The 23,628-nt window shown below is 36.8% G+C and overlaps 2 protein-coding genes across 3 annotated transcripts in view; one reads left to right on the plus strand and one right to left on the minus strand.

The window, feature by feature from the left end:
• The window catches only part of METTL8 (methyltransferase like 8), a 79,579-nt gene that overhangs the window by 18,871 nt on the left and 37,080 nt on the right, over window positions 1-23,628 (minus strand). Inside the window, exon 1 of one of the 2 annotated variants that reach the window (XM_018072517.1) lies at window positions 3,387-3,465. The exons of the other annotated variant lie outside the window; for it this stretch is intronic. The gene's annotated coding sequence lies outside the window, so the exon portion shown is untranslated. Of the gene's footprint in view, window positions 1-3,386; window positions 3,466-23,628 lie in introns of those variants that run through there. 2 annotated transcript variants of the gene reach the window in all.
• DCAF17 (DDB1 and CUL4 associated factor 17) lies at window positions 1,802-22,132 on the plus strand. The gene is made up of 16 exons (XM_029959914.1): window positions 1,802-1,816; window positions 3,356-3,767; window positions 3,819-4,135; window positions 5,384-5,487; window positions 6,846-6,936; window positions 7,874-8,016; window positions 8,779-8,857; window positions 9,004-9,093; window positions 11,172-11,279; window positions 11,790-11,895; window positions 15,309-15,451; window positions 16,805-16,914; window positions 17,317-17,404; window positions 18,960-19,043; window positions 20,486-20,641; window positions 21,453-22,132. Exons 1-16 carry the CDS (start codon window positions 1,802-1,804, stop codon window positions 21,570-21,572), a joined length of 2,166 nt encoding a protein of 721 aa, XP_029815774.1. The 3' UTR covers window positions 21,573-22,132.

The following is a 23,628-nucleotide window of genomic DNA, read 5'->3' on the forward strand; positions in this document are numbered from 1 at the left end:
GTTCTTGAAAACAAAAACAAATAGAAAATCCTTCAAAACCCCAAACCACAATCTGATCTAAAATTATTATTATTAAATTACAGTAATGCCTGGATAAAGATTCCATTATTACAATGCAAACTGTTTACAAATCCTCTTCCTTCTTCCATCATTCGAAAAGATCTGAGTTAGTATCTTGCATTTCCTGTGCCAGCATTGATATTCACCATAAAATATGATTCAGCTGCTAGGCTAGTCACATAATTTTTTTTGGCTTTCTAAACATCTCAATAAGAACATGAAAAGATGCACAGATGGCAATTATAGTCAGATGACTAAGACGATCTTGCATCAGTGAAATCCAGATATGAAACTCTTTCTATGAAAATGTAATCCTTTGAGTGGTAAGTGAACAATTTTAGCTGATAAATTCTGGAAAAAGCAAAGAGAGTGAGGTAGGTGTGGAATTTAAATTTACTGTTGCATCCAGTGTTAAATGTGAATGAACCCCTTGGAGACATGCATGTATATCCCTGAGAATTAAAAGTGATCCACAGATCATGAGATAAGTGGACAACCTAGCTACTAAAAGTTGAAAAAGTATCTAAATTACTTGGAAACCTAAATAACATTTTCAGAAGCAAGTCCTTGCTCAGTTGTTTCTCTAAGTGATTTTTGTTAATGAAACGTGCAAACACCCTTTGTCAGGTAACATGATCATACCCTGAAGTCACGACAGCAAGAAATGTCTGAAAGAATTAGGAGTTATTTCCTTGTTCAGAGGCACAGTCAGGAATAGTTTATGTTTTATTATTAATCAAAGCAATTCAACCTTCATCTTTAAAGAAATTAACACTAAACTGAATTACATTAAAAATGGCTAATTTTTGTGGCAGCATAGCTATTTTTCAGAAAAAGAAAAACTTTAAAGAAGCAATGCAATTGATAACCATGCTGAAAAGCAACATGGAAGACTTTTTTTTCCCTGTGGAGTACTGCCTTTTATCCTTTATAATTTTGTCATTGTTACAAGTATAGGTCAGTTTAGTTGAGAAATTTTAAGAAACAGCCTTAAAACTCCTCCTCTCCTCAAACCAGCTAACACAGCACTTTTAGCAATACTTTTTGAAAGTGGACATGCAGAAGAATGAATACACATCAAATGCAAGCTAGACCTGAAAGAATACATTTTTAATTGATGTTGCCATTAAAACCTTGAGCAGTCACACCCACAGAGACAAAAATAAAGATACAGGAGAAAGGAACTGTTTTAATGTTTTTTTAATGGTGGATTACACCCCAAAACATATGTAAACCACTTAATTGATGAATAAAATCCTTTAAAAGTATCAGTTCTGAGGGAGATGTCAGTGGAAAAAAAAAAAAACAAATCAAAAAGAACAGAAATAACCTTTTATTTCTGTCCAAGAAGCTAATTTAATGAACTTACTAGATGAAAATATTTTGACATTTGACTGATCTCCAATTACAAATATAACAACTTTTTCCATCTCCAATCACTAAGCCAACTTGTAGAGTCTCTGTTATAAAGAAAAAAACAGCCTATATTAGGAACAGTATGTGCAGCTTATGTTACATTCCTGGACAGAAAAGTATTCTGGAAACAATTAACTTCATACAGTCCCTTTTGCTTGGCACCTAGAAGCTTATCTAGACATTTGACCATTAATCCCCAACACTCTCCTGTAAAGCACAGCTGATCTATTTTATCACCATCAAACACTACCAAAACTCAAAACACCTTACACAAAACAGATGCAAGTGACAATCATGGACACAAAGGAAAAAAAATTTCAAGATAATGGTAACACAGAAGGTATAATTATGAATTACCAGTGGCTATTTTTAAAATACATACATATTAATATTTCTTAATATTTCAAATCCAGAGGGATGGGGGCGACTACTGTCAACCAGACTCATTCATCAACTGAATGCTTACTGCTATTCTATTCTACCAAGTGACTAATCATGCCCTCTTGAGGTTTCATGATTAGTTTTTCAATTATATGCTTCCAAAAAAATATGCGCATTTGAAACAATAGGATATTTCACAACTTTTCAAACTCAGCAGATCTAAAATTTTCAACTGTTTTTCTTCCTCGTGCATAATAACCAGGAATGATGAAGACCTCCCTGTGGGCATACAGCAACTTCAGTAAAACTGCTGCAGAGCACTGACTCCCAAGGAGAAGAGAAAAACAAAAGAAAAATTATTTTGATTTATTCTGACTTCTATACAGAAAACACAGTTAACACTGGTTAAAAAGCAAAGCAGATAAAAACAAACAAACCAATGCCACCACATATGATTTTAATCACATGTACACAAATATTGAGTGAGAAATGCCTGTTCTTACACCAGCTGCCAGGTAGCCCGTCAAATATAGTCGAGGAAAGAGAAAATAGTTTCTACAATGGCAGAGGGAGAGAGAGAACGGGAGATAAACTCTGCTGATGTTCTGAAAACATTTACTTGAATCACAGAAGAGTTACCCGTTACCCTGCGCACCCTCTGCTGGCTGCTGCTTACACAGGAAGGAGGAAAAAGAAGAGGAAAAAAAGGAGCTGTGGTGACTTTGTGCCACCACATATACATGCACAGTGAAGATGCATCTAAACCTCCAAATGCAATCACTTACACTGTTTTTAATCCTATTTTCTGCGAAATATCGAACATTTAACTGTACCGTCTAACAAAAGATGATTTGTCTCAACACAAACGATGTTTTCCTTCTATTAAAGATGATGAGAATTGGGATAGAGCAACGTGAATTTTACTACTGTCCACAATTTATATTGAAGCACTTCATTCACTAACATTCCTGCAAGACTCTGGGTGTCCATATGGACTTGGCTTAGCTGCAACCTGCCCTGTCAGCTCTGAAGTCCCTGGCAGTGTTGCAGATCCACTGGGCAGGATGCACGCACTTGTCTCACCCAGGTCTTTGAAGGAGCAACTGCAACCACCGTGTTTGTGTGTTTAACTCACTTCATCAAATAACTGTAAAGCACCAGAAAATTAAAGGCCTCTCTCTTTGCTTACAGTATCAGTGAAGATTAAAGGTTTCACTCAGAGACCCTGAAGAATAGACACAGACAAAATACACAAAATATCAGCAACTTCCGCGTTACCCCATGTGGGCGCCCGGCCTCTGGCAAGCAAGGGAAAGAAGTTTATCCGCAGACTTCAGCTGCTCTGCCGGCAATTAGTGACTGATAATTGTGACAACTTTTGGAATGTAGCTCTAAAAATACACAATTGAAGCGTCATCCATCTTAAGGAGTTGCTGTTGACCTTGGAGTCTTAAACAGGGTTAAACAAATCCCTTAACATTTCCGACCTTCCCCCAAGCCCCGGTACGCTCCATCCCACCCCGCCGTACCCAAAAGGGGTGGTGGCCGGTGCCACCGGCCCGCAGGTGCCAGCCCGGCCGGGGCAGAGCTCCCTGGGCAGCTCGGCGGCTCTCCCCGACCCCCGCGCAGCGCCTCCCTCCTGCCCGGTCCTCCGAGCGGTGCCTGGCCGACGCCGCAGCGCTGCCGTCGGGAGCGGCCCCGCTCCGCCACCCAGGCGCGGGACAGCCGGTCCGTGCAGCGCTGCGGGCCGGGACCGCGGCGGGAGGTGAATGTCCGGCCGCCGCTCGCGTATTCGCCCTGCAACTACAGTAACCTCTCGCGGGCCACGGGGAGGCGAACGGCGGCGCAGGGCGTGGTCCGTGCTCGTTTGACTGGGAACTCGCGCTTGTCGGCGGGGAACGCGCGGGAGCGTGAGCCCATAAGGGAGGCCCGGTAGCGCGTCTCTCGTGAGTCAAGACAAGAGCCGCTCGAGCTTTCCCGCTTCGGCTTCACTCTCGCGGGCGTCGAGAAAATCCGGGCCGGGCCCGATGCCAGCAAGGCTCGCGACCCTCACGCCAGGCTGAGCGGGGCAGGCAGGGCGAGCCGGCATGCGGGCAGGAAGGCGGTGCCCCCCCGCCGCGGGAATTGCGAGGCGGCCCGCCGAGTCAGGGCGCCCCGCGCGCCCGGCCCGCACAACGTTTGCCGCGTCCTCGCCCGCAGGGCCCACGGCTTCTATGCCAGGGATGCTGGTGTCGCCCACAGGAAAAACCTGGGACTCCTCAGGAAGATCATGTGTCAGGTAACAGCGGGGCGTTTCGGCGCTGGCTGAATCCCTGCGGGTACTGGCTGTCAGTCGGGGGGACTGAGTGTCAGTGCTTAGCCCAGGTGTTTGAGAAGTCCCTGGTCACGCTGACGAACAAGTTTGGGGGGAAAAAAATGTGCAGTTTTACTGAGGAGAGTTAGAAATGGTTAAATTTACTTCTCGAGTCTCAGACCTAGAAATGTAGAGACGATTATGCTGTGCAAAAACTGCAGAAGCACCTGTAAATCTAATAATTGTGTTATAAATAAGCTTTTGTGAGATTTTATAGCACTTATTTCCCTAAAATGGCTTCATATTTAATACCAATATTAAATTCATAGTGCTTAAGAGAGCATCAACGTTAAACTTGAAAGGAGTTCTCACAACTAAGCTAGTCAGCAGAGTTCTTCAGGTAAACATAACCCTAACCAATCAGTGAATTGATGGGATAATAAAAAAAAGGAATTAAACCAATTAGAAACTGAACTCTTTTTTTAATCAGAATGATTACTGCTCCCATGCAGTAGTTGATAGGAATACATTGGAAGTGGAAGGGAATTGGCAGTTATGTTATACTGAAAATATGCTTATTGGAAGTCAGCTGAAGTGTGTTCTAATGCAATTAGATCAATGGGCATGCAAAGTTTATTGAAATAAAAATAAGTACATTTGACCTACACTTTTTTTGCAAGACTAGAACCTTGTTAATGGTATAAAGCTACTGATACCTATAATGCATGCAAGAAACTTTTATGGAAGCAGTTTATTCCATTAACATTTCAGGCGCTTTTTGCAAATAACTGCAAACACATTTTTCTACCTTTCACACCAAACACGGCCGGCAAAATGGAATTAGATGTTCAATAAATACAATTAATTATATATAAAAGAATTCTATGCATATTTAAACTCTGGGGAGTTTAGTTCTTGATTTCAAAAGTCACCATGAAAGTTTAGTTGCCAGCTTCAATGCAGGTAAGATAATGACAGAACGTCCCTCACCCATGCTGTCCATTACAGGTAATAAAAAATCTTTTTAATTTGGTTAAAAAAAAAAAAGACAATTTTTCTTTAAGAAAAGTCTTTTAATTTGGTTAAAAAAAAAACAAATAAGAATCTCTTTTATATTTTCAACTATAAAGTTTCAATTCATGTAAGTTGTTAAGCTGCAGGAGCCAAATAAAATATTTTCCAGAAGCAAAGTTTGTTACAAAAGCCATCCTTATTACAACTACTGTGTTTCAGGAAAGTACTAAATTCAAGAATGTTTGGACAACTCATTCTGCATCTCCTATTGCATATGAAAGAGGAAGAATATACATGGACAATTACCAGTGCTGTATTAGCAGGTAATAAATTTACAATTACAAGGCACCCCGACAGTTTTGAGATTGTGATTCTGTGTTAGACATGTTGCTAACTTTACTCATTCAAATAGCTGCTATGAATTGACTGGAATTTACCTAGGAACAAGAAATAACCAGGAGCATAAATCTCTGTTGAATTACATTTAGATGCCCTTGTATTTTAATGTGACACTTGCTTTGATAAAAGAAAGTCTGATCTTACTGGTGCTGTATTAACTTCAGCTTTCAGAGTACTTTAATAAGAGTGGAAGATTATCACCATTTTATAATCTGGCACTGAAAAGCCAAATGAACAGTAGTTCTCTGTAATCTGAACTAGCAGTGTACTAGAGTGTGTCACAAAATCAGGCAACGTAACAAGCCTCATGTCTATGAATTCTGTATAAAATAGGTAAATTATTTTTCATGTGAAAGTACAGCATGCAGAGCATGTGCTGGTTTTTGCTAATTTATTTTGCAGATCAGTTCTCTGATCTGATGTACTCTCTTATTCCATCATCAGTTGCAGAAGCACAGGTTAGGAGGCAGCATATGGCAGGGCAGAGGACGGGAAATCTGTTACACCAGCCCTTGTCCTTGCCCGTCCCTCCTGTGAGGGAAGTAGCATGGTCTTGGAGAACTGCATTGCTGAGTAAGTTGTGGTCAGAGCAGTTTTGAGACATAGAAGTCATATGATACATAGAAGACAAATTACTCTGTCGGTGTAAACCACTGAGAGTTAATTAAATTAATCTATCACTTGCAGCTGAGATCTAAATCTACTTCTATTCCTACATTGTCTGAATGCTTTCAGTACTGGGTTAACCTGTCTAACATCTTTCAGGTTTATCTTTGTCTCATCCTCTTCCAGAGGGGAAAACTATGCACAGTACAAAGCTTTCATTTTAGTTAGTAGGGTTTGTTTAAAAATATCTGAACCTTTATGTTATGAAAGGCAACATTGGAAGAACTCAAGGGGAAGGTTCCAGGATGATCGTTAGTTTCTGAAATATGCTTTCTTTTTAATGTTTATCACTAAAGGAAGAGTGTTACTATTAAGTTTGTTACTAAAAAAAAAACAAAAACAAACCCAAAACAAACAAACAAAACCCCTACCCAAACCATAACACCAAACCAGGAGATATAGAGAAGGTTAGCTTTTAAATGTCACATTATATTAACTATTGTTTATTAGGCCCTATTTTGAGAGAAATTTCAGTTATATTTACAGAGTAAAAATAAGACTTTAGATTTCTGATCTGCCTAAGGAAAAGGCAGGATTTATAAGACTGTATGAAATGACTTGTTGATAGAATGTGGTCTACAGAACAGACTAATGATTATCCATCATTTTCCTCTAGCATTGCACAAGCCCCAAGAATACTTTATCAAAAGTCAAAGTGTGCTAAGTCAGAAAAAATAGAAGATGCTTTATTATTGGAATGCCCACTGGTAAGATTATTTTTTACTAGAGCATTGTTGTGCAAAATAGTAAATGAATATATTTCAGTGAAATATGTTTAGAATAGAGCACTCTTTCCCTGCAAACTACTTTCTCAATGTTTCATGGAGTTAGCTCATTAAAGGTTTGCAACATGTGCTGATTTATATTAACTGAACATTTGGAGGTATACTTCTCTGCATTTCTCAGTAGTGCATTCAAATGCTTTTCTGGTAAGTGTTCATGGAAGATTTTATGCCTTTATGCTTATGCAACTAACTCTTAATTCCTTACAAAATAGATTCTGTTTATATTTTTCTTTATTTTTTAAATAGCAAGGGCAGTAGCTGGGAGTTTTAGTTTTCACTAGATCTGTTCACATTAAAAAAATGAAAAAGCAGATGCACTGAAGGCCCATTGAAGCAACTCTGCCCAAAATATGTTCTGCTGTTTCTAATTAATATATTATATAATTTCTCTCCCCCACAAGGAGTTTTTCTCCCATCCAGTGTCCACAGATCTTAGAAATATTAGGCCAATCCTTGAGGTGCATAAAAATAAAGCAGTGTAAATACTTTTCTTAGCAGTTACTGTTGAGTTACCATTGAATGTCTTATTTTGCAATACTTCAACAATTTTCTCTTCAAGACTGGTATCAAATAGATCAATAAGCAGTTACACTTAATTTTTTGCAAGGCAAGGAAGTTTTAAAAGATGTCTTTTCTAGAAAAGGTAACTGTCTTGCAAAAAGTGTGACAACAGATTATTTATGTGATAGATGATTATTTGGCATGGACATGATCTTAGAGATGCTGATGCCATTAGCAGGCTGCTTTCCTCGTTTAGCTTTTGAGGAATGTGTATTAAGTTTTGTGTTCTTCTGACTGTGTCCAAATGTTATGTATCCTCCTGGTACAACTATTTTTCTAATAATTTTTTTTTATGCAGGGGGAAATGTTACCAAGTCCCTCAGATTATAAAGCTTCCCTGATAGTCTTGACGGTGCAGAACTGGCTTCTACGTCTCTCTGCTGATAGTGGAGAAGTACTGGAAAAAATATACCTTGCTGGTTCCTGTTGCAAGTCCTTCAGGTATTAAACAACAACTAGGCTTTATATAATTAACAGTCATTAGTATTATAGTGGAGAAGGGAAGTCGTGTTTATTTTAGTACCATCCTGTGGCTGACTACAGGTTTGTTAGTCTAGAATGTTACCTGGAGTATTGCTCCTGCATGCTCTTACCTGTAGAAGAATTTTATCAACTTAAGTATTATAGTCTTAAATTTGGTATCAAGTTCCACAAAACCTATGCTACTATTTGCTTTTCTCTGACAACTTTACAGCCTTTAATATTGCAATGGCAACATACCAGGAAAGGACCTTTAAGAGCTGTAGAACAAACCTCAACAAACATACAAAAAACACATTTAAATTTTGAGCTGTTTTGAACTTGCTAACATTCTTCTCCATTTTGCTCTTTTAAAGCAGAGCAGTTACTGCTTCTGGTAAACTGCTGCTTTTTTTTTCAGTTCTCGGAAGAAATTATTTCCTTTAGGCTGAAGGATAAGAAGGCAGTGATTATGAAAGGAAGGAGAAAAACTAAGATGGGAAGTGTTCATGCTTTCCAAATTTTTCTCACAATCCTGTATGAAATAAGCCATCCCTACTTCTGTGGGTTCTGCACTATTGCAAACAGCAAACATCTTGAGCACCTCTTTCAAATCAAATACTGAAGTTTGCCTGGGCATAGGCATCTGCATAGTTATAGCAGATTACATTTTATGTGAAGTAATATATTTACTAATGAATGGTTTTTTACGTGATTAAGATAGGCCTTTCTTATCACAAATAGGTATCTGAGCTGGGATACTCCTCAAGAGGTAATGGTTGTAAAGACAATTCAGAATAAGCTCCCTGCAGCAGCACGGCAGGTATGTTTGTTGAAAAACCATCAATTTTACAATATTGATCAAAAAAATGTACAAGTACAAAGATGGAGACATTATAATTTGTTATTATGGCAGAAGATCAAGGTGTCCTACCATTAATAACTATATTCAATATTGTTCTTTTCTAGGCAGGAATACAACAGTCTGTATTGTTTTATCTTGCTGTATTCCAAGTTTTACCTCTTTCTTTCATTGGAATGCTAGAAATAAACAAAAAGGTAAGTTAATTTCTCCGTTAAAGTTGATCCGTACTGTAGTTCTATGACAGTTCTAGTTTAGGCACTTGTTTCAGAATTTCAGAAGCCATACTTACAGCTTGTAAAAGCAGCTGAAACATTAATTAGCAACAGTGTTCTTGTGTCTGATAGGGGCGCTGGGGGCAAGATTCTTAATTCTAATGACCGGCAGAGAAAATGCAAATGCATTCTGTTATTGGGTTACTCTTTGACATGTAGAAGGACTTTAGCCTTTATTTAGAGCAATTGTAAGAATCAGCAAATCCTAAAGTAGACTTCTTTTCACCTCTTTAACAAAAGACAGATAGGCCTCTGACCCAGTCCTAGTAATAGTCTATGAATTCTGTACAGTTACAAATTTTTCAAACTTCTGTTATCACTGTTAATGGATAACAAATGTAAATATGTCTTGATTTACCAGTCAAGAGCAAACAACCTTTCTGAGTTCAGTTTGCAACCTGTAAGTAAGAATCTGTATACTGGGAAGCCTAGAGGTAGATGGCAAGTTTTACTGTTCTATTTTAAGCCAAGAAAACCCTGGATACAGCTTACAAATGGAACAGTAAAAACATGCAAACTCTCTCTTCAAGGTTCTGTGAGGTACAGTCTCGTTTAGGGTCCAGAGCTATGAGTGAGTTTTAGTTGCTGCTAGGTTGGGTTGAGCCTGTAATTGGGATTGGGCTAGCAAGAGAAGGTGTGGGGTTAAACTTTTTCATTTGGGCCCATGAAAGTTTGGGGGCATTGTGTATTGTTCTGCAAGTACTTAGGGCTGGAAAAAATATTACCAGTATCAAAGGTATGCTCAATCTGGTTAGGAATGGCGTGCCAGAATCATCACGGTCGTAGTAGGCAAAACATCTGAAAGAGTAATGCTTCGGCTGGGTCTGTGCCAAGTACTCATGAGAGAAATTGTTACAACTGGGAGTAATGGCAAGGCAGAATTTGGGATGTGAGAATACACCCAGCAGCAGAAGCAACCAATGAATGCAATGCCAGGCCTGATATAACTATTAGATTATATTAGATTAGGGTTACTGTTTAACACTGCAGAATGCATCTCATGCATCAGCTTTACTGAAATGTTACTCAATAAATTCTGAATTCAGAGGGGCTAAGGTCTCAAAGATACAAAGTAGACTTCAGAGTTGGAAGAGTATTAAGGTTTGTGTCTGGAAGACACTGGGACCTAAGCTAACAAATGTATTGAAAGAGCCATGAGTCTAAATAAAAGGCAAAGTCTCAGGATTGAATATATCTTTCAGAACCAAACAGATCACAAGATCACTGATAGTGTTAAGATGTAGGAGTCTTGCATCTTTTGGGTTTCTTTATATTTTTTAATTGTTTTTAAGCCTGTTTTAACTGGTTTAATTGCTTTTTTCACATAGTCAGATTAAAGAAATGAAAACTACATTTCTAAGCATACCTATTGGAAAAATTACAAACATCACATGTTGTTATTCATTAAATATGAAGAATTAGTTTGTGGGGGTTTCTCAGTGATGTGTTAAACAGTGGCAGAAATGAATACTGCATAATTATTAAAAGCTTCTCATGTTGTGTCTAATTTGGATTCAGAGAGGATGCTGTACTCTGTGACAGCTGGATAATGTAGTTTTGGTACAGCTGTACAAAGAGCTATGATTAGACTAGTATTTTACCCTGGTGATAAAGAAAGAAGATCTGAAATCAGGACTTGTAGATTGAGTTGCTAGTTCTGCTAACATTCTTGTGACATGCTGGATAATATAATCTATTCATGTATGATAATATCAGGGTAACATGGTATAAAGATATACTGAGAACTGATTAGGGAATGAATCTGCTTGCAGATTATGACTAATCTAACCTTAGGTGTTACAGCAGTGCAAAGTATTACAGAAACTCAGTAGGACAGATAAATTACAGAAAACTTTATGAACTTAAAAAACACTGATCATAGGGTTTGATCAGAATAAAAAATGAAAGTGATTGCAAAATTAAGGACATAATGTCACTATTTTGCACTGTCTCAATTATTTCTTCTCTAATAGAATACATTTTGCTTCCTTTTATTCCAGATATTTGGCAATAGTGTGACAGATGTTGCTGTTTCTAATGGAATCCTGATTGTAATGTATAGCGTGGGTCTGGTCAGACTCTATAACTTCAAGGCCATTTTGGAACAGGTAATGAAATACATAAGTTTTCATACAGTGTGTGCTATTTTAGGGCAACAAGTCATAAATATTCACATAATGCTGCACAGGTACATGGGGATTGTGTCAAAGGATAGAGTTCCTGCCTAAATTTCTTTATAGTCAGAAGATGTAAACGGATACACTATCAGAAAATTCTGCCTGCACTAGTTACAGGTGGCAGAACATGGGGGGGTCAGACGGGCACTTCAGAGGAGTTATGTAAACCTTAGACCAGATGTGCTCCTCTTTACACACCTAGCCTGTAGCTTTAGATGATTGTTAAGGCCAAAAACTGGTGGGTGTGGAAGATTGATCTCAAACAGAACTGCAGGGCGCCTTTGGAGTTTATATCCTTCCAATCAAAAATCGAACGTTGATTCGAAAATAAGACCTTGAGCAGTATCTTACAGGATAAAGAATGCAGTAGCAATGGAGCAGTAAAACTAAACAGTAAGTAAATATGCATCAATAAAGCTAAATTGTTGTGTGTTATTTTAGTTCATGGAACAGCCATTTGATTTGGGACAAGAATTCAACTGGAATGGTCAGGTGGGAGTTGTTGGAAAGTATCCATTTGGTCTTCCATGTAACATTAAAATAACAGGTAATTATGATCTTTGTATTATCTTGGCTTTTATGATTTAATTATTACTTATTTCACACCAAGAAAATTAAAATTATTGTGCTTATATTGTGCCATAGCTATATTTCTGGATTTACATTATAGTAAAAACGTGTTTTGCTTTAGTTGTAATTACAATTATAATTATATAAGACTACCTAGAAAACTATTACAGCAACTAAGCTATCTTAAAAACTTCATAAGCAATGCATGAAATGGAAACTTCTTCCTCATTTCTGAGACACAACTGCTCTTGGGAAAGAGGAAGGGCTAGGATAGCTGCTAGTAGCACCTAGAAACAGTACATGGTATGTAAGCAAACATGTGAGAACATTTAATCTAATTTGCAGAGGAAATTTAAGAAAACTGAATACAATTTGTCTGACTTGCATTTTGGTAATTCTAGGTTGTCAGAAATGTGCCACTTTCAGTAAAATTAACTCCTGAGAACAAATTATTAAAAACAATTCTTATGCCTTAAATCATTAACTTAAAAATGTTCTGCTTTGTGTAATGACTATAATTTCTCTGAAATCAGACAGTGATTTCTGTTGGTGCATTTAAGATTAGAATTTGGTGCTAAGATTCTTAATGAGTGACCAAAGACTGACATTTTCTTTGAAACAAAAATACATTCTCACAAGTTCACACTCAAGGCACTTGCAAAAAAAAAAAAGTAAAGAAAGAAAAAAAAAGTTGGTTTCACAAACATCAAAGAATGCATTCTTTTAGTTCTTTAATTTTGAAGGTTTTTCTATTAAATGTTTTTACAGGTGATTGTCCACATAAAAATGCTTTTGATCTTTATATTCTTCAACTGTCAGATAATAAGAAACAAACCATCCAGATTTACATAAAAATGAGGGAATACATAAAATACAGACTTACACAGTAAAGGCTTTCAGTTAAAATGCAATGTTTTATCAACACAAAGTAGTAGGTTGCTATAATTGATGTCTCAGTTTCTGCAAAGGGAAATTTTTCCTCTTTTTTCTCTCTCTCAGTCTGCGAAACCTCCATTTAATATTATGGGCCCTGTGGAAAACATGCTTGTAGATCATTGTAGTTTTTAGTTTTGAGATTTAAAACCAGTGTACTGGAAAAAACATTTTTGATCTTGAATTCTATGCAAGAGCTTGTGGAAGTTTTGAACTCATGACACACATTTGCCATGGCTGCTCTTTGCAGATACTTGTATTTCTGTGGGTTTCGAGTTGTTTTCTTCTAAGAAGAAGATGGCCAAATGCTTCAGTGAGCAAGATCTTAAGATCTTATTTCAGAGTTTAGGCTTGTATTTACTATAACTTAATTGTGTGTCATTTTCCTTCTTATTTAGTCCTAGCCTCCCTACAGAAATTGCCTGAAGGGGATGGCCATTATTACAGTACTGTTTTTGTGGTGTGAGATACCCAAAAAGAAGTGTATAGAGATCAAAATTATGTACTTACCACTTCATTTACACCTGTTAACTGGTGAGGAATTTGATTTTGGTCACAGTGGAAGGAATGGAAAAGTACCTATAAATCTTCATTATGTAACTTCTAAAGGTCCAGAACTTAAAACTAGTTTGATTTATTGTTAGAGGATACAGTAATTTCATAAGAAAACAAGGAAGAAGATACTTTGTAGATTTTTTTTTTTTTTAGAGCAAATACTTATTAGTGCTGCCATGAACTACTTTATGACTTTATTTTAGATGAGTGTGGAAAGTTTTAAGGAAGTGAACAAAGAAGCTCAACTGGAGATTGAAAACAGGCAAGACTTGGGAAAGAACTTGCAAACAATAAAACGGGTGTTAAGCAACGAGAGCAAGTGACACAGCAGGAGAGTTGAGGCAGCAGAGTGATATTACCACAGTTGTTTAAGTGGCTATGATCTTGCAAATCTTTGCCAAATGAACATAAAAAGAAAGGCATATTTTATCAACAGTCTATACTGCTCAGGATTGATATACTACTTAATTGTACCATACATATACATATTTAATTGTATCATTTAGTCCATCTACCAGAATTTTTGAGGAACCTTGCTAGATATTTTATTTTAAAAGTTGGTAGGACTAAATGTTAACAAATTTTCTTAACTCATTTTTCATTTTCTGACTGATTTTAATATCAGTAGGTCCTCTGCTTATGCTTCCATCTTCAATATTCCCTACATTTTCAGCAGATGCCTGAGTTTTTTATAACTTTGTTATATCTTGCACAGAATCTCCCATTTCCTATACGTTAGTCCAAAAGACAGCTAGACAACTAGCCACTTTCCATCTCAGGAAAGACTTCATTTCCATTGGCAGTGAACTAATTCCATTCAATCTAGATGCTGGAAACATGAACAAAGGAAGAAGAGAGAAGCAAGAAGCACTCTGTAAACACAGTATCTCATGTCATGTGACATCTCAGCACCGTTGGCTAGAACCTGGATAATTATCTAGACTAAGCAGGATAAGAACAAGTCTAAATTTGGATAAAACCTTTGGCACACAGGAGTCCAGATAAGAACATTGCTCTCCTCACAGTAATTCAGTTTGTGTTTTTATACTCTGCCAGTTTAAATGCCTGTTGAAACTGCAGATTTTCTCCACATTTTGTCAGGTTTTTTCCCCAGCTTTTCTTTGTATTGTTAAAAAGAGCTGATCTTCAGTCTAAAATTGATTCAGTTATGGCAGCTGTAGAAATGGCTTTAATTTAGCTCGTTGTCAGAAGTTGTAAAGTTCTGTGCGGTCCATTTCGTTCAAAGATGCTTCTCTCATTTACTAAACAGAAGATTTGTAAGAAAGGCATATTACATCTCTATAATTTATCCCAACTGAACTGAAAAGGAAAACTAAAAAAACATTAATTACAAAAATGTCCATATTTTTATTGATTATAGATTGCATTCATTGTGGTCCACACTATTTTGTTGTATTACGCAAAAGGAGAAAGAATATTCAGATTCTGCATTTAATGCTGTTATTTGAGACTGCTGCTTGCTGTTTCCAGCTATTTATGGCTATTTTTCCCAAGAGAATATTGACCCTTTTGATATGGTCTTTTGATCTGTTCATGTGTACATCCTTTCTCAGTCAGATGAACTGGATTAATTTTAATTATTTGCTATGTCTTTGCTCATCCAGCTCATTTGGAGTGAAGTAAGTCAAAGGTATTAGAAGAGCAGTTCAGCATCAACGTCTGAGAAGGCAGTAACCCTCCACAGGGAGCTGCAGATTTGTGCTTGGACGTTAGCTGAGGTAGCATAGCTGGTGCTGGAAAAAAATTCACAGCCAATGCACTTCCACCAGTCTTCAAAAGTTCTGAACAATTAGTAGCTTTACTGGAATTTAGAATTGTAAGGATCAATGGAATTATGATTGTTCTGCTACTAATGGTGTTAACATTACCGAATATTTGCAGATACCCCACCTTTGCTATTTGAAGCATCTTCTCTGGAGAATGCATTTCAAATTGGAGGTTACCCTTGGCATTATATCATCACACCTAACAAGAAAAAACATAAAGGAGTCTTCCATATTTGTTCTCTGAAAGACAATACTTTGGTAATATATTCAGATAGCAGCTTCTCTGAAATTAATGTGTATCATGTCTGTCTTCATCTCTTATTCTGAGTAGCATTTGAGGTAATAATACCCTTGTTTTCCAATGTGGTGCTTTTGCAGGGATCACCCCAGAGTATCAAATCAGCTATCCCATGGAGTCATGTGTAAAATGTTTCCTTCTGAATTAGTACTGCTTCTCATATTTCCTTCATTCCAATGTAATAGTGGCACTGTCAGGTCTACACAGCAAACTGTACACAGCAAACTGTAACATCTTAATGCACTTCTGCGTAGTCAGCCTACCAAATGCTGACTAAAGAATTATTTTAAATTTTAAGAAATTGCAGAATAAATTTCCTTAATGTTTGTAGTTTATTTTTGATTTTTGCCTTCTGAATCTCCCTAGAAAGACTTCATTGCTCAGTTTAATCCCTCTCTGTCCCTAGAAAGGTTTTATGACTCAGTATAATCTATTCCTAATTATTTTTATGTACTGTTCTTCAGATATTCTTTTGTGTGAGCTCTCTATCTCGGCTTTTATTTTTAACCTGGAGTTGACCTGAAGATTCTGTAATACAAGCAGCTTCTAGGCCTGTTCAGAGTTCTTGACTAAAGTCTTATCTGTAGATGTCCTTATCTCTTTTGCTAGCCTGATCAAATCAATGATTTCCCCTCCTATGTCTTATTTTCAAAACTGTTGTTTCACAACTCTAGCTGAAGATCAATTTTGATTAAAATGGACATGTACAATCCTTTCTTATCTGTTTTTATCTGTGTGGGTTCATATGTTTGAAAATTTGAATGATCAATGTCAGCTAAATTTTCCAACAAAAAGCTACTGCCAGAGTCCCAAGGTTTTAACCAGCTTGCATCTGATTGCTGAAATCACGATCTGTCCCAGGCTTACATGCTCCACAAATAATTTGCACAAAAGAGGCTAAGCCTGAGGTTTGAAGCTCAAGTCAAACTTTGTGCTAATGTTTGTCTCATGTCTTGACACATCCCATGTCTTGGATATTCAGATTGCTGAAATTGTTGATGTGTTTGCAGAGTGTAGGCTAAATCTTCATTTTGCTTAGTTTCAGGAGAGAAAGGATTATATATAGCTAAGATACAAGGTCATTGCTTATTGCATATTAAAAATGTTAAAACTGTTCCATGGAATGTCTTGAGAATTGGAACTGAGTCTTTTTATTATTGTTGTTATTATTATTGTTCCACTGCCATCCTTTCTGGTCATGATTAGGAGCAATACTTAAAAACCTTCAGAGGTATGTAGTGAGGAGCTGAGTATTTCCTCTTTAATTAGATCTGTGAGACTTTCAAAATACTAATATTCCTTTTCTTCTTCAGGCAAAAAATGGCATACAGGATATGAAATGCTGTTCACTTGAACCTGACTGGATATATTTCCATCCAGATATGTCAGGTAGAATAATCCACGTGGGACCAAATTTGATAAAGTATGAGCTTCTTTTTTTTTTTTCAAATCTTATTTTCATCAGAGCAGAGGTTGCATAACTGCACAAATTCAGTAGTTTGACACTTTGCAGGCCCAAACACTCTTTAAACTATAGAAACTGTAAAATGTCTTAAATTTGTCAGAAGTTCTGGTAGAAACATCTGCAGATTTCTATGTGATGAATGTGGGCACTGGAGGCCAGAGTCTAGATTTTTATATGAAAAATGTTCAAGGACCACTGTGTTAAAATGTCATTGATAAACATAAATTACAAAAATAATTGATTTCCATTACACTTATTTCTGATGGTTTTATGTACACAATTTAAAAAGATTATATAGAAGTGTTGCAGTAGGCAGATTAGAATACGTGACTGACTTTGTAATTTCTGTTTCTTTTGTAGAGTCTTGAAGCTTAAGGAAGTTAAAAATCGTACAGATCAAATGGAGATTGCAGAAGATTTTACGATTGTAGCCAACAGAGAAAACTGTGTGAGTTTAGTGTCTGAGATCACAATGTATGATTTTGAGCAATACATGGGGGTTTTGCATATATGAGTAATCACTGTGTTTTATGGGCTCAATTCAAGGTTTATTAAAAGACATTCTGTGTCATCATCAGAGTTTAAAAAAATTTTTGAAAACAGTAACATTTTCAGGATAGATTTCTGAAACCTCCAGCCCTTTCTTTAGTTTTCAGCATTCTTTATGGTGTGCAGTATCACATGTATCATGGATATAAAACATACTTAATAGATGATAACAGATTTCCTTCAAATGAAGGCGCCACGAAGTGATAATTGTGTGCCTCTCTGGTGCTCAGGTAAGTTGATCATACAAATGCTAGAAATGTTTCAAGTCCCTCATAACTTAGGGGTAGGTTTTCATAAGACAACAAAGACAATACGTTGCTTCCAAAAGTCTGTTTCTTTTCCTGGCCGTGCACACCTGTCACTCTCTTGTGACAGATTTGGCATTCAGCTAACTCTTGGTGAGCCAAATCAGTGCACTACAATAATAGAAAAGGTGAGTGCTTGTCTGCTTGCTTGGTGAGCTGAACTGGAGCAGAACAGAACTGAATCATCAGTGGATCAGAAGAGTGCAGAAAGGTAGAATCAAGTGGTGAGGAGATGATCTAAACCTACTGGTAGGACTGAGCTCTTAAATCACCTCAGTTGTTTTGTGAAGTCTTTTGTGATGTAAAATCACAAAGACAATCTAACATCAAAAAGGTTAAAGAGCACACTCATGAAGAAAATTTTTTTATAATGGCTGGAACTGTCATTTTGCTTCAGCAGACAAGGTTATGTCTTACCTACTAGCAGGTTTTTAGTTTGAGTACTGTAAGATGCCTGGAAATCGGTCATACTAAAATTTTGAAGCTTTTGCAGAAAAAGGTTTTTGTATTAAAAATCTACACAAACTCAGGAGTAAATCTTCCATTGAATTCAGAAACTGAAAGCTAGGTCATCTAATGACTTGCCATACTGTTTTTTTAGGGTTTGTTTGAGTAACTTCTGTTACAGTAAGAACAAAGAAATATGAGTTTTAATCCTGTTTGTGCTGTGCCTATTCCTTTTGACTTCCATTGTGACATTGATAACCCAGTTTTGAATGTTTCTTGTGGTAAAGAAGCCCAGTGGAAGCAGCCGTGGTGGTTTAAGATGCTACTTTTCCCATCTTCTGCAACTAAGAGTTTAAGAAACAAGCTGATGGTGACTTTGCTGTGTCAATTCTCATTACAGCATCTTAGTTTCAGACACTTCTGTTCTAAAAATTATGGTAGCTGAGAACCTTTGCCACCTCTACAGGACATCCTGAGAACTTCTGAATATGAGTAAATATCAATAATACCTCAATTAAAGTCACTGAGTTCATGAAGCCTCATAAAGAAGCCATAGCAGCACAAGGGTGATGCACAGCTAACAAGTGAAACAAAGTCTGAGAGATTAAAACAAGCTCAGAAAGCAAAATATAGGAAATTGTCAAAAAGATGGAAACTAAAGTGCTCTGAAGTCTAGAGACACTTCTCTATGTTTCTCCAAAGGTGAACAACACTGTTACTGTAACAGCTTCTGGTCGAGTGGTGAAAAAGCGTTTTAACTTGCTGGATGATGACCCAGAACAAGAGGTAACTGATGCAGTGAGTAAGACCACTTCATGGATTATTTTAGATGCTTAGCTATCCAGAAGTCATTCTTGTTTCAGGTGCAGTGGGTATAACCATTAGCTATGTCTTTGAGTTCTTTGAGTTCTTTGAGTTCTTTGAGTATGTCTTTGAGTTCTTTATTCCTTTTCTGTGTCTGTCTTCTCAACTTCTAATTGCTTCAAATGCTCTGTCATCTTTTCTTCTTGGTTAAGACATTTGAGCTATGGATTTTCTCTTTCTTGCAAGAACTGCTCTTATGCCCCAAGATACCATCATAACTCCATGTGACTTCAGTGGCAAAGAAAGGAGATATTAATGTGACAAACCATTACTCTTTTCTCCATTCAAATATCTCCTTTAAATGTTTCTTACAAAGCATTTTATGAAATGAAAGAAATTTTTTTTTCTCTGCTTTAGGTTCCTCTTTTCTTTGATGTAATATGTCTAAACTGCATTTTCCTTTCCCAGTTACTTTGATTAGATTGCAGGAAAAGGTATTTAACACTTTTCCTTTAAGTAACTGCTTCTTGAGAATGAAAACGCCACATGCCTTGGTGTTGAGTCTTCAAGAGGTTATGAAAAATATTTTTTAGCTCTCTATCTAGAGCTGGAGCTGTAATTGTCATAAGCACAACAGTTAAAATGCATCAGTTTCTGGCAGTCACTTCTTTTTTTCTGAGAGAATACGGTAAAACTACAGCACAGTCCAATATAACCCTTAAGGGTCTGCAGTTCATTTCTATCCACTTTTTCTTTTAACCATAATAAAAATAGTCTACACACTCTTTTTTTCCCCTGCTGTTACGCTTTACTTGGGATTCCAGTAGATGTTTTTACATTATGGAAGAAGAAGACTGGCGTGAATTTAAAGAGTATGTCACAGTGAAATAAAGGCAATTAAGTTAGTTCACAGTCTTTACATTTTGGTCTCAGTTCTTCACTGACACACTCTGTGTGGAGCAAGAGAGAGCTCTGAACAGAATATAGAAATATTCATGTGAATGGAATTACCCTAATATACTCATCCTCTCAAAACCAGTAAAGGTTTTAAGCTACACTGTCTCTACCATGTCTGCATCAAGAGCTTAAATATATTTCTTCTGCCACTTTAGAAGTACCTTTTTTCTATATCCTGTACGTTATATATAAAAATACATCTACTTGCATATTAGGATTCTTCAGAATATCACTTTATTTTCTCCTGCTTAAGGAATTTCACTGAAATACACTGGACAACTTGTGTTGGGAAAGATGCCTGTTGGGTATCAGTGTCCCAAAGTTTTCTCTGTCAGACCAGAAGACTTAAGAACTAGAATTTTTCCAATTCTGCTTTCACCAGAAAGAAAAAAGAGCTATTCAATTTAGGTGGAGGGGAATGTGAATTTACGTTTGATTTCTAAACTTGAGGTTTTGTTTTTCCTAAGACATTCAAAATCGTGGATTATGAAGATGAACTGGATTTATTATCCACTGTGGCAGTTACTCAGATAGGAGCTGATGGAAGAGCTCACCTTGATTTTCATTGTAATGAACATGGGATTCTCCTTAAGAGTATTCCATTCCGGGAGTCCTGGGATGTGGTGAGGAAAATTCCTGTCTTTTGTTCACACTGTCTCTTCCCTATACTCGTTTACCTGCCATTTTTGTTCAGATTTGAAGCAAATATATAAATAGTGTTGCCAAGGGATGAGATTTGTATAAAATCTCATTATTAAAAATAATAATTACGAAATTACAAACTCTAAAATAATTACAAACTCTAAAATTGTAAGTATTCCATCAGACAGTAGCTCATTTATCTGAAAATCTTTATTATTTGAAATTATTATTCTTTTTGTTTGTTGATTTGTTTGGGTTTTTTAGTTGGGGAAAGGGCTGTCCTTATGTATTTCTAAAGTATTTATCTAATTAAATACTCACCCTATGGCTAGTTTCATCAGATTAACTTTACAACTTGTAAATAATTTCACTATCTTAGCTTGAACTACTCATGCGTAGAATTAAGCATGGACCTCCCTGTGTGTGTATTTGGAGAGATGGAATGGGCTGTTCATACAGTCCAAGCTTAGGTGGACATCCAACTTAGATGGTCTGAAATTTTCAGCACCTTTGCACCTCTTTTATCATTGACTGCATAGGCAACTTGGTATCTTAAATCAGATGCATCTAATTGCAGTTAGATGCCTAAAATAGGTATGTGAGAAACCTCTCAAAGTTTTAAAATGCTGTCCTTTATCTGGAAGGGCAATCTCTGTGTATCCCCACAAAAATCCTGCCTGATCATGGAGGTCACCAGTGTTAAATATTTTTTGTTCCTCATGGAAAATGGTATGGATATTAACAAGTTGTGGAAAGAGAGACTACAATCCAAATTTTTTTTTCTCATTTCAGACTTACAGTCATGAAGTTTACTTCGACAAAGACCTTGTATTACATATAGAACAGAAGCCTAACAGGAGATTCAGTTGTTACGTTTACCAAATGGTCTGTGATACTGCAAAAGATGATTAATGTTCAAGCCATGAAAAAACAGAAAGTGTTTTGTAAAAAAGGAGGGAGAACTTTTGAATATATTTAAACTATAACAACTACAGAGACTTCAGTTTGGATGTTATTTAAGGACTCCATACATAGAAAGTAGTCAGCTACTGTTTTCTGGCAGGATTTAATTGTAACATTTTGTACTGCTACAAGAGGTTTGGGGTTTTTTTTTTTTCTTTGTAACACTGTACACTTGCCTGTAGTCCATAATGGCTCTTCATGTATTCACCAGTTCATTAATGCTAGGTGCAGCATTTATTGCTTCTCTTCAGCAATAGGATTGAAATACTGGACATCAAGGAAAAAGATGTGGACTTACTGATTATCTGCCATCTGCCGTGATCTGTCTTACATAGTTTTACCTATGCAACTCTAATATAGACTGTCAATTAAACAAAGTATATAAAACTGTCTAGGATAAATTTTATATGTAGCATGAAAATTGCAGTGTTACCATTAAACCACTTAGACAAAAACCTTCTCTTGCTTTTGTGTGAGAAATAAAATCACGCAGGTTTTCTGGTTGTGTATGTGTTGGTTTAAAGAGAAATATTAATTATGTGGTTTACTGTCTTTTTAATATATATTTTTACAGATACATATAGCAGTTCTCTGGTTCTCCCTGTGCCAAGGGTCAGGAGTTGTCAGGAGTCTGAGCCAAAGCTCCCAGCTGCTCACCCTGATCACTGTGTGCATCCTGCCTGATGCATGGGAGTGCCATGTGGTATATTCAGAATCTGCAGAGTGTGGGCTTTCATGTTAAATTAAAAAGCACCCACAGCAAAACTCAGGCTGTAGCCTTCATGGTGATAAAGAGTGTTTCCAAATGCAAGCCAAAGATGGGCTCAGGAGAATAGCTCTTGGAGGGTATGACCAACATCTGATTTCTCACTACCACCACCATCATCATGACCGTGGTAATTCTAAATGGAAATATTCTTTTTACTCCAAGCTTTACTAATTAAGCATGGATCATTCTAGAAGATGCAATAGGGAAGAGCTCTAGAAGAATGATAAAAATTTTCTATTTTGAGTTTTTAGAAAAAGTGTAATGCAAGAGAAGTGAACTACAATTGTGGAAAGAAAAAACAACACAAAATGGACATTTATGAAGATAATGAAACAGCAGTAGTAATAAAGGGCAGCAGCAACACCTAATTTCCACCCTGGCTTCCATAAATTTTTGCTTAGTGTCCAGGAAAGAACACCTGTCCATTACCTGCTATTTTATAAGTAACTACATAACTAATATATGAAGGTAATGAGTCTATAAGGCAGAAGACCCAAATCTCAAGCAGTTACTTAAGATGCATTTTATGCTCATTTCTGTTTGGGTTATTGAAGCAGTTCCTCCTAGAAAAAGACATTTAAACTTCATTGTTTATTAAATACTGCAAGTGCTGTTCATGTAGATCAGCTCTAGCTTTCAAGGGTTTGCTATACATCCCAGTGGCTTATTCTTAAATTAGTACAGACTTCCGAATTGATATTCTGGTAAATCTATAAATGTACATCAGTATCCAAAAATGCAGCAATTTGTAATGACCAAAAGGCAGCCCAGACTTGGATGAAGATTGTGGGATCTCAGGTAAGAAATTCTGTCACTCTAAACACTCGCCGTGTTGCTGCACTGCAGATAATGGCAGATGTTCCATCCTGGAAGATCACACATAGACATTTTCATTCAGAAACAGGAGTATTTTGCTTTAAAACACCTTGAAAGCTATTTAAGAATAAAGAATCCCCAGTAATTAGGCCTGAGCACTTCTGTCTTCACACCCTACTTACTAATGGGCTGGAACACACCAAAGAAACAGAATCAAGCTGTGAGTTGCCTTCTGTACCTATGCAGAGACCCAGAAAATTCTAAAAATAAACTTCTGTTTAAATGGGAGGAAAATCCTGACCACAACCCAGTAGTTTTTTACAGTTAAAAAAATAACTGTATCTAAACCAAATAAAAATACCTGCATGCTTGGTAGCAGCTCACTTGAATCAGCTCCTTTTACTTGAAGTTACATTTTTA

This window comes from Manacus vitellinus, unplaced genomic scaffold (genome assembly GCF_001715985.3).
Source record: "Manacus vitellinus isolate BGI_N305 unplaced genomic scaffold, ASM171598v3 scaffold_22_pilon, whole genome shotgun sequence".
In the NCBI taxonomy this organism is placed as follows: Eukaryota; Metazoa; Chordata; class Aves; order Passeriformes; family Pipridae; genus Manacus; species Manacus vitellinus.